This window comes from Protopterus annectens, chromosome 4.part0 (assembly GCF_019279795.1).
Source record: "Protopterus annectens isolate FY-2018-M chromosome 4.part0, PAN1.0, whole genome shotgun sequence".
Classification (NCBI taxonomy): domain Eukaryota; kingdom Metazoa; phylum Chordata; order Ceratodontiformes; family Protopteridae; genus Protopterus; species Protopterus annectens.
Genome location: NC_056733.1, coordinates 881,644,441 through 881,656,467, shown reverse-complemented (window position 1 = coordinate 881,656,467; position 12,027 = coordinate 881,644,441). Strand labels below are relative to the sequence as shown.

The window sequence follows — 12,027 nt, the reverse complement described above, 5'->3', positions numbered from 1 at the left end:
GCTGGGGTGCTCTCAGCAGCCTTGAACCAGGTTTCAGTTACTGCACAGATGTTGATGTTCTCCATGCTGAGGAGTGCATCGAGTGCCTGCATCTTGAGATTTAGACTTCTGGCGTTGAGCAGCATTACCCTTAGTTCTTTTCCATTTTTGTTTTCTAAGGAGGTGGGTTTGTCTTTTGAGCCTTGCCTAAAAAAGGCACTATGGGGGTGGCAAGAGCCTTAACCAATATCCGGAAGCCCAGTGGTGACAGGTGTAAGCCATCCCTTGCGAAGCAGCGTGGCTTGTCCAACATGTCATCCCAGGCAGACAGACATTGGATCCCCTTAGAATGATCATATCGACCATAGTCAGGTGGGAGGTCACATCCACCACACCCACACACACCACACAGGCTCATGAAACATCCAACATGATAGGGTGGCATGCAACTAAGGCAAGGTTCACCTAGTGCTTGACTGGCGCTAAGGCAAAGCACATGGCCACCTCTCAAACTCTCAGCAAACCAGGAACCCTTCCTGAAAACATCTGCTGAACAATATATATATATAAATCATACCATAACCAAGAATCAACTACCCTAAACACTACTCTAAACACAACGAACAACACCTTCCAAACAACCCAAAAGATTCTGCATTCATATCTCAAACTGAATGGACTAGTCAACATCCCATCCCCGGGACAAGAGACTGATCTCTTCATAACATCACTCACCACAATTAATCAAATCACGAACAACATTCACCTATACCTCACTGGTGAGATCAGATCATAACTAATTGGAGGTCCTCATCCCCATCTGAAACCGGAAACAAAAGTGAAAAAAAAATCAACAGTGAAATCACACTTCTAAAAAACACTGTTAAAACTAGTGTGGTCCCCTTTGCTGGTAAACCTCAAAACATTACTCAATTACTCAAAACCAAATGCCTTTTACAAATGCCTTCTACCAGCACAACAGGACTGCATCAATCAATCCATCCCAAACAAAACTAAGACTGTACCAACCAAAAGTAAGACCCCAGCCACCCAACAAGCAAAAACCTCTACTCTACAACAAAACAACAGCTACTAAGCACAACTAAAGCAAAGAGCAAAAAGAACTTGAAATCATTGATCATTATAAGTAAAAACTAAAAGCTCTCATAAAATCATCCAAGCTGAATTGAAATCGCCAAAAGAAAATCAGAGAATCATAAGGCCTTCTTTTCTTTTAGCTGCTAGAAACCTAGGAGAGGAACCCCAGATATGCTCAGAATTAGTTCAAATGATGTGGAAAATTACCTGAACCCACACACATTGCCAAACATACTGGCTGACAGGTTCAGTGCCTCTTTCCTCTCCCCCAAAGGAGATATATCTAATTCAGAGGACCCCCAAACCCTCAAAATCCCCCGCCCAACTGCCCTCTCACCCCCTCAAAAAAAAAAACAGCCATGGGATGGGACCGGTGGTGTCCTCGGTGCTGTTTATGAACTCAATGAGGAATTAAACCCACAGTTAGGACAGCTGTTTAATCTTAGCCTCACCTCAGGAGACACGGCATTCAGGGTGGGGCGCACGGCCACTGGGGTCCCACTTCACAAGGGCGGTGCCCACAGACTGAAGTACAAACAGGAGGGGTTGGGACTGACAAAAAGGAGTGATGACCGACAAACTGGGCGCCATAGTACACACACACAACAGATATCTCAGAACAGGCCTCCAGAAACGGATAACTGGTGCCAGAGAGCCATGGTGCCAGTTAAACGCCAAAAATGCAAAATCATACCTTTGGAAAAAAAAAAAAGGTTACCCCCCTAAGCATAGGTGGCAAATCCACTGAGCACAGAAAAAAAAATCAGAGATGGGGGACCCAGGTTGACAGTAGCCTTCGCTTGACACTCATGTTGCTAAAGTAGTATGAATGACACCAGAACTTGAGCCAATTATTAAAGCTGATCATCTTGTCTTTGTATTGCGGTATCATTCTTGGTGAGGGCAAGATGCTGCTCAGGGTCAGGATCATACCAGCCTGGGCTACATAATCGGAGAGCTCCTCTATGTCTCTTTTCATGTAGTCCAGGGAGGTACGTCTCAGGTCATTCACGCCAGCATGGACAATGACGGAGTCATATTTGTACTTGCTTTGGAGTGACTTGAGTGCGTGTGTTATGTGGCGGATCCTAGCTCCCGATAAAGACAGCTCACAGTCACCCTCTCCTTGTTCAGCCTGGTCAGCGGGACATCAGTGTGTCTGATTATAGAGTCACCTATTGCTAGTATATCAGGCATGGTGTTTGGCCTTAAGGGCTGTGATTGGTTGACACACTGATTTATTGAAGTATGTGTTGCATGTGTTTTGTTTTGAGGTGGTGGATTTTTGGATGTCTGCTTTGGGAGCCTCTGTTGTTTTGGTAAGTTTTTTTATTAGAGCCTCCGAGTATGCCTGTGTTTTTATGGGTTTGGTTTGCAGTTGTGGTAGGTCTATGTGGGACTGGGATTGTTGTGTGTGTGGTTACCATCTCCTCCTGTCTGGTCATGCCAGCCCCGAGTTGAGAGAGTTCAGCCTCCAGTTTGGCTATATAGTTGCATCTCTCACATGTATTTGTGTTTGTTGGGAGGAGGAGAGGGTTGTCTGTGTACATGAGACAATTGTAGCATTGTCTCAAGATACCCAGATTGACCAGCTGAACTGGAGAGGACGCCAGTAATCTACCACTCGACATGCTAGAACAGTATAAGGGAGTGCTGTACCTTTAACGGAAGTGGATATTCACAAGGGTGGTAGGTAGATGTAGTGCTTTACTTAGTATGAGAGTGCTTACTTAGTAGAGAAGTATTAAGAACAAGTGCTAGGCTTATAATATAGTGCGTAGTCTGATTATACTAAGAGTAGAGCTTCCTTAAGGGAAAATTTGAAGAGCAGACTTGGCAGAGCCAGAAGAAATTTAACCTTGTTTAACCGGTGCTGCGCTATGCGCACAACCGCGCAAAACCGTGCAAACACGGATTTTAAACAGGGAACTACAAAAGAGCTAGAAATGGTGCAAAACAACCAATTACTACAGCTTCTTGTGCTGAGGTCACTTCCTACAGGGACAGGTAGGCTGCTCAAGGCTCCCCACTCCCACTGGTGAGCAAAGAAACTTCCTTCTATCCAAGTAAGGTAATGGACAACACAGGAACTACACCACAGCCCAGAATACAGCAATGCCTGTAAACTGGTCTAAACTAGTCGAGGAGAGGCGGGAAAACAATAATTTTTTTTGTTTTTTTTTGATAGAAACACACAGAAAATGCAGAAACAGTGATAAATCAGTTACACAGGCTAGCACACTTTAGTGGGCAGCCTCAACAGTTAAATTAAACAAACAAACAAACTTTCGATCAAATTCGACTAAAAAGTAACTTTAAGTGCAGATTTTAAAATAATGCAGCAAACAGTTAAAAAAACAGCTCAAGCTAGTTCAGGGTAAGCAGAAAGGGATAGAGGAATCCTAAATGAAAGGCCCGCACTGGTAGATTTTTTAGTTGAGGCTTTAACAGAAGCTGCTGTTAAAAAAGGGATAATTATTACGGCATATAAAATACTGCACAATAACTACAGAAATCAATCAAAAGGGGTTAGAAACAATAGGGGAGAGAGACTGGATAAGGAATTTACAAAGGAACAATGAGAGGACATATGTATGGCTCCCATGTATGCAGCAAAGTACAGAAGATTTAGGATCTTTGCTTGGAAGTGTCTGTATAGGTATTTTTATACCCCAAGCAGACTCCAAAGAATTTTTCCTCAGGAAGATGGCAAATGTTGAACTTGTGATTCAGAAGAGAAAGGTAACTGGGAATATATGTTTTGGAAGTGCAGCAAGTTGGCAAATTTTTAAAAATTCCCTACAAAGCACTCTTCAGACATACTAGGTAAACAAATGGCTGTAAGTAAGGGCATGATTTTTTTAGCTTCCTCAACATAGTAAGGCCTTGTTAGGTGTAATTCTGTTGGCTGCCAAAAAAAAAAAGAAACAATTATGAGAAAAAGGAAATCAAAGTCCAAACCAACTGTATTTGAAAGTATTGATTATTATATAAAAAAAGATGCTTTTAAAAGGAAAGGAAATAAAATCACACTGGAAAAAGAATGAAACTGTGGAAGCAATACATGCACAATAATGATCTGGAGGAGGACTGAGGTTTAAGGGAAGGCAGGAATGGCACAATTTATGTTGGACTGATAGTTCTACAAAAGATCTTGATGTGATGTACAATGTACGTAACTGGAAACAAGTTAATGTGTTTTCTTTTACGTAAATGTATGCTTGCCTTATTTTTTAAATAATTCAATAAAATTGTTAAACTAAATCAGCTGCAAAAAACAATACCTTCCAATAATGCTTGTATTCCTTTTCCAAAGTTACTTTTTTGTAATAGCCAAAAGAATAGAAAACATTAACATAGTATTGTATACAAACAACTACCTGGTAATAAAAACATGACCACTGCATGCAGAATGAAGCCAGCATCCTCTGCACTCCATGAAGGATTTCACTACCACTGAACCCAACAAGGAGTCTGAACAGTTAGGTACCAGACTGCCTGCCCACCCCCCTAAAAAAAATTCCTCTTTCAACTAGGAAACAGCCATGGTGGTGATTTTTTTAAATACGTAAACATCCTGTACAGAACAAACCACTGACCTGTCCTTCTGGAAATAAGGTTTATTTGCATATGAAGTCCTGCAACTCAGTGTCTTACAGCAGAGAATAATGCCACCAAGAAAGTACCGTTTCTGAAGAGAAATCTGAGTGGGAAGGGAAGCTATTGGCTCGGGGCAGTGGGTCAAGGAATGTCTCTAAATTTTAACCAATGCCACACAGCAGAATAATCTCTCTCCGAGGTTCTCAAATGTAAAACTCCCTCAAGGAATTGCTTTACTGGCAAAAGAGAATAAACAGGAGGACCTCATAGTAGAGGTGAGAAGGATGATGTGTGCATATTAACTGAAGTACAAGTTAAGCCGGTTTGTAAAGATCTGGCAAATATTTGAGGATCAAGGTTTCAGGCACTGCATCTGGATCCGGACCTCTTCCGAGGTACCAAATGGAGATTCTTTCCCAATTTTCATATAGCTATGTATCATTTCCATCTGCCTACTTTCTAGGAAGTCTAGTAGCAGTGTCTAAAACATGACAGTCTGCCAAGACAGGCTACATAATATTATTGAAGAGAAGACACACTTCCATGCTAGCATGGGCATGCAAAGTAAGGGATAAATACTGTCAGTAAGACTGGCACATGACCTAGGGACAGAACTGCAAGGCCTAAACTACTGGAAGTGGTTGTTAAAGAGATACTGTTTCCAACCACACAGGATCATGGGAGTGGTTGGCATTGGGCAGCAGAATCAGAAAAGCTGACAGTCTCTAAAGAAACCATGACCCTCTGACCCCAAGAAAACATAAATGTTTTCCATATTTATGTCCCTGCCGTTGTTGTAGCACTTTTGCATTCTTTGTCAGGAATACTGATGGGCCTGAAAAGTACAGCTCCCCACAAGCATTTCTTTCTTTATCGCCTCCAGCTGGGCTGCTGCATCAGAGCCCAAACAGCAGCCTCTGGAAGGTGGACCCCACAAAACGCACCTCAACATTTTCAAGAGATAGGAGACTACGATGCACCTAACAACCAGCATAAGGCATACCAAACACCACCTGTACTGCTCAATGAAATAAAGTCAAAGGTAACTCGGACCATGTAGGAATTTTCTGTAACCACAGGACTGCCAAAACCTTCATGGACACTCTCAGCTGGTACCCAGGTCTGTTAGGTGCTACAAAAAAAATCCCGCTGGAAACAGAGTGCATCAAGTAAATCAGAGCTGTAGACCCTACAGAGAATGCTAATGTGCACTTTCTAAAGTGGTTTAGTGGGCAGGATTCCTTGGGAGGGGCTGCCGTGGTACAAACAGATAAGTTACAACCCAATACCAAGATTCCCCGTGAGGGGTGGGACCTGCTGCTGCATGGAGTTTTTTTTTTTTGTATTTTTTTAACCACAATAAAGCACTGATCCACATGGACATTTAATCAGACTCTTTACTTTTAAGTAGTTTACACAAGTTATTAAACATTTTTTGTTCATACTGGTGGGATACTTCTTATGAAGATTATACTTCATTTTCTTCTTGGGTAATTTTATCAGTACTTCATTTTCTTCTTGGGTAATTTTATCAGTTCTCTATTCCACCACATGACAGGGGAATCCTTCCCTACTTTTATGTTCAGTAATTAATGCCGCATCTCTATTATGGCAGACACAACAGGCCACCCCCTACTAAGCCCCACCCAACATTGAGCTCCTATCCAGAGATGACACCTCACCTGCTCATGTGCTTACCTGGGCCTCCTTAGTCTGAGTTTTGTGATTCTTAAAAGTCTCTTCATGCTCATCTTCAACTGTTGAGACAGCATTCAGAGCTGCAATCCGAATCTAAACAATACAAAATAGGCTGTTAATGTGACAGCAAAAATACCCATAGAAGAGAATAGCAAGATGCACTTAATAAAGATTTTCACCCAAAGCTTCAAGTCTAAGCCAGTGTCATCTCTCCCACAAGCCACATTTTCCACTTGTCCCAGCCATCTGTATTCTTAATGCCGACTACCAGAATCCCTAGTAAAAAGCTGTCATCACAGTCATCTCAGGAAAGAGATACAAATGAATGCCATGGTTTAACAATACAGTAAATAACTATGAAGCTGCTCCCATACATTGCTTCAGCAAAAAAGTTAGTCTCCAGTAGGAGCACCACAGGCATGCTGTGTCCATAAAGGGCTGGATAATAACCATTCATGATATCCAAGGATGACAATGTCTGCATTCCAACAGTGCATCATTATGACATCCAGAGTACCCCTCACAAAGAGAAAGAAAAGCAAATCAGAGCATAACTGCACAAAAAAATGACAGAAGCAGGTGGTTACATCACACACTGAGCCCTCCCCTTCCTCCCTGGAATCAGAACAAGGACATATGTCTTGCAGACGGCTATAGCAGCAATACTTATGATGCTACTGAAATGCATTTTCACTGAAATTAAAGCAACAGCCTTATTCCACCAGAACCATAGAAGACTCACCACACACACAACACACACACTGCAGGGCATGCTTTTAGGACATCTCTAAGAAGGGACTGCCAACAGCAAATGCCAGCTTGCTATCAACAACCACTGAAGAAAAGCACCACAGAATATCAAACTATATTCTAACTCAAGCTGCTGGTGGAATGCCAAGTTCTTCCTGTAAATGATGTCCAAAGATAGAGAAAGACAATTTATTAATGCAGAAGAATATAAACCTACCATATCAAGCTGCTGCAATGGCTTTGGACAATTACACATGAACAAAATACAAACACCCACACACACACCTTCCAACACCTAGCGGGGTTGCCTATGATAACCAGTAATCTTACTTTCGATAAAGGAGCTAATTAACACCCATGATTGACAACCTACCCCTGTCCATGGTTAAGGCATGAGATATATGACTAAGCATCCAAGTTCTAAAAAATAAGTTGAAAGTATCAGGATAAATTACAGCTTCCCCATTAATGCTCAAATTTAGCTAGCCTTATAACTGAATCATACTTTATTTCCATGATACCACAAATTGATACTTCAGAACAAAACCACCATCTAGCACCTTACCATGTCTGCACGAAGGTTGTCAGTCTCCCATCACAGAAAACTTCAGGAACACACTTCAAGGCAACCTGTGACATAAAAATATGTAGAAAGCAACACACAATGAAAAGAACTAGGAGACCCATCAATACCACCAAGCCACATTACAGCGTAAGCTTCCACTCTTACTCCCAGTTTCTAAAACCAGACAGTGAAGATACAGGTTTATACATCTTTCTTTGTACTCGAGCTTTCTTCTGGCTACCTTAAAAACCATCCTAACTGCAACTTTACTTGTTTTATTTATTTATTTTTTACGTTAGTACACATTTTCAAAGAATACCATAAGAATAAAGCTTCTAATGAGCACTGTACGAGGAAAGCACTTACGAATCACATTAACAAACACTGGATTGATTAGACAGTATGAAATACCGGTTTCTGCATGCGCGCTAAATTGATCACAATTAAAAACCAAATGCAAAGCTTTTCCATACCATTTGTGCACTGGAAACGTTTTGCTTTATACCATCCAAGCATATTGTTGTTTCTATCTAGGTAAACAGTTTAGCAGTTACATTGCTCTTAAAGAACTACAAGCGAAGGTCTAGCGAGTCTACTAGAAATAACGTCATCACTTCACGCCCGTTGATGACATTCGTTCGGATACAAAGGTTTAGGAAACAGTAGCCGAGTTAAACAGTCTTCTCTGACTTGTAAAACAGCACTAATCGGCAGTGTCGTTTTATTTGTACACGGCAATGCCTTAATTACTTTGATGTATCACAGTGTATGTACGTTTATTATTTAGGCAACTGTGGAGCATGGTAGCCTATAAAGTTGCCTAGTAACAAACCCACCCTAAACAAGAGCCCACTATAATAATGTAATGTTAATAAATGTTTTTACTTACTGTGACGGTCCTTACTCTGGGCCAGTAATCTCGCAGCGTTAGTCCTCACCACTGACACCGGTGAGGGACGGCCACCAGTTACAAAAAAATGGATACACACAGTATTTTAAGATGTAACAGTCTGCACCAAGCACACTCCAGACCTGGGGCTGAACCCTCTCTCTCTCCAGGCCCCAAACAAGACTCCACACTGACAACTTTGGAGCTCAGTGTCCCGGTTCCAAGTAGCTGACACACACTTGGATATTTGATTTTCACACACACGCCTGGGATAGACTGGCACAGATTTACCAGCTGTGCCCCCTCTGCCCAGACTATAGGGTAATTGTGCTGCCACCAGTTAGCTGCTCTTAGAAGGGTACCAAATTACACTGAGTAAAATTAATACTAATACAAACTGTAGAGTTTGAACAATGCAGCAAGGCTTTCAGGAGCAGCTATAGTGTCAGTAAAATAAGCATAAGTACTCTTTCATAGGTTTATACTAGGCTATCTGCCCTGGGGCAATTATAAGCCTAGCCCGATTCTGTATGGCTTACGCCACCCCTTGATTTGAGTATACTGTGCCCTTTTTAAGGTTTAGTTAACTGTGCCTCTGTCTAATAGTGACACGGGAGTAATCCCTGGGACAAACCTACGATCCTCCATCCACTTATCGAGATTCTTCTTGAAGAGATTCAGTGAGGTGCTCTGCCTCACATGAACTGGAATTCTATTCCAGAGCAAAGGGAGCCTCTGGGTTATGAACCTGTCCCTCCAGCAAGTTCTATTTATTTCTGTGCTGAGGTTCAAGTCCCCCGAGCGTGTGACTCTAAGGGATTTAGATTTACTGAGGTGGAGCATGTCCATTAATTCTGGATTTGACAAAGCTTTGTATGTCAGGCATAGATCGCCTCAAGTAGGCGGTATGCAACTGAGTAGAGGTGGAGTTTTTTAACCGAGCAGCATATGGCATCTGTTTGAGACCCTTGATCCTCTTGGTGAGATAATTTTGGGGTCTTTCTAATTGCTGCAGGTGTCGGGTAAGGTACATCCCAAAAGGGGCATTGTATTCTATGATGGGCCTGATGAGGGATGAATAAAGGGGCACGATTACCTCTCTTGATCTAGATGTGAAACCCTTCGTGATGAGGTGGGCTATGTAGAAGGTCTTTCTAACCACTTTGGCAATGTGGTTTTCAAAGGAGAGATTGCTATCAACTTGGGTCCCCAGGTCCCTAATAACTTTCTCTGTACTTAATGGGTTTCCGCCTATGTGGTAATTTGTGGGCACTTTGTTTTTGCCAAAGGGTGTGACTATACATTTTTTGTCATTTAGCTTTAAACCATGGCGCTGGCACCAGTTATCTGTCTGTGAGACCTTTTTGAAGGATGTTTCTGTCAGCTGGAGAGTTGATTATGGCTCCCATTTTGCAGTTGTCTGCAAACTTGGTGAGCCATAGTCCTCCCATGTTTGCCTGTACCTCGGAAAAGTATATACCGAACAAGAGTGGTCCCAGGACAGAACCCTGTGGGACACCACTTGTGACTGGTTTCGAGTCTGACATGGCTCCAGCAACTCTCACTCTGTGGGTTCTGTCTTTGAGCCAGTTTGCGACCCATCTTGTGACATAGGGGTTTATATTTAAGCTGGATAGCTTATCTATGATGCCCGAGTGGGGTATTGTGTCAAATGCCTTTGCAAGGTCCAGATAGGCTGTGTGGGCTACCTTCCCTTCATCTATGACTTTGGTGACTGTTTCAAAGAAGTCAACCAGGTTCAAAAGGCAGGATCTGCCCTTGACAAAGCCGAACTGGGTGGGATCTAGTGCCTGTAGGTCCCCAATGTCTTTGTTTATGAGCTCCATGATGATCCTCTCCATAGCCTTGCAGACTAAGCTAGTCAGGCTTATGGGGCGATAGTTTCCAGGGTCCATAGAGGCTCCACCTTTGTGGAGTGGGACCACTGTTGCTGTACGCCATTCTGTGGGCACATATCCTGTAGTGAGGCTGAGATTGTATAGCTGTTTTATTTGAGGGATTAGTTCCTCTTGTAGTTCATGTAGGACGCAACCTGGGACGCCATCTGGTCCCATGGAAGCAGTGTTTTTGCTTTGGAGAGGGCAGCCTTCACCTGAGCATCTGAGATGTTTGGGAGGCAGCCCTCTGCCGGGATAGATACATGCTCTTTTGTGGGGGAGGGGTGGAGAAGTTTGCACTGAACCTGTCTGCCAGGATATTGGCGATGTCTGTGGGTTCAGTGTATTTTTTGTCATTTAGAATCAACTCAGAACAAGTCTGGGAGTTGCATCCCAGGTTTCTAACATAACTGAAAAAAGCCTTATGATTGTCTTTGGTGTCCTGTGCAATTTTTTTCTCGAAGCTGGCCTTGGAGGATTTTATGAGGGATCGTAATTTTTTGCTAGTACTGATCAGAGATGCCTTCCCTATTAGAGATTTTGCTCTGTCATGTAGTAGCTTCCTCCTTCTGTTGTACAGTTTATTTATGGCAGGGGTCCACCAGACTGGACGCCTGCCTTTGGATGATTGGGTCTTGGTTTTGTTTGGGATAGCATGATCCATGCATTCCTGGAGATGTCCGTAGAATGCATTTATATAGGATTCTGCAGTTTGGGCTGTAGTTTCCACTGGCCCTGGGGCCTTGAAGAATTCCACTTCGGTTTTGAGAAGTGAGAAGTTCGCTTTTGAGATGTTTTTCACTGTGGTGAGATGTTAAAAGTATTTTCTAAAAGACCAGCCACAATGAAAGTTATAGAAATATTTAATAATAAATAATAAAGCATGAGAATACTGAATATCTAGTCACAATAAACACCAGTTTCATGACACAGGTGATATAACAATAACACAGTAGGATAGATTCACACAGATGCAGAAAAACAATATTTAACTAATTTCACTATATTTTCCTGACTGACTAAAGAATTACTGTTCCCTAGTTAAGTTGCTTACTACAGCAAGGCAAGATGAGGTGTTTTGTCGCTTACTATAGCAAGGCAAGATGAGGTGTTTTGTTGCTTACTATAGCAAGGCAAGACTAAGTGTGAGGTTTTGTGAGATATGTGAGAGAGATCTCTTGTCAGGTTCTGAAAAACAAAGTGCTGCTGTGAGAGAATTCTGTCATATCACTCACTAATATCTAAAGAATCATTTCAGTGCTGGCTATAGAATGACATCACATCTGGTCATCTGACTCTGGTACAATATCCACTCAGAGCTTTGCTAAGATCTGTTGCAGCATCTGAAAGCTATAAAACAATTTCAAAAACTTTCACCCTTCAAAGGCAGCAATTAGTTCACCCCTAAGGACAATACAGTAAGATTCCCAGTCCTAGTTTTCCCAGACATTTTTGTCTCTGGCTGCAATCAGACCTATAAGATAAAATCTTTATGGCCTAAACCAGCCCATTTAATTTTCAACCTATTTTTCAAAATTAGCTGCAATGAA

At 42.1% G+C, this 12,027-nt stretch overlaps 1 protein-coding gene across 4 annotated transcripts in view; it reads right to left on the bottom strand.

The window, feature by feature from the left end:
* The window catches only part of CABIN1 (calcineurin binding protein 1), a 4,301,447-nt gene extending 4,293,101 nt beyond the window's left edge, over window positions 1-8,346 (bottom strand). For 2 of the 4 annotated variants that reach the window (XM_044068839.1, XM_044068843.1), the window contains exons 1-3: window positions 8,164-8,345; window positions 7,691-7,755; window positions 6,376-6,468 (exon numbers count right to left, since the gene is read on the bottom strand). In XM_044068839.1, the coding sequence (XP_043924774.1) occupies window positions 6,376-6,468; window positions 7,691-7,693 (96 nt within the window). In that variant the 5' untranslated portion in view covers window positions 7,694-7,755; window positions 8,164-8,345. Of the gene's footprint in view, window positions 1-6,375; window positions 6,469-7,690; window positions 7,756-8,163 lie in introns of all 4 variants that reach the window. The other 2 variants (XM_044068841.1, XM_044068840.1) reach the window with 2 other exon arrangements.
* Window positions 8,347-12,027: the final 3,681 nt, after the last annotated feature.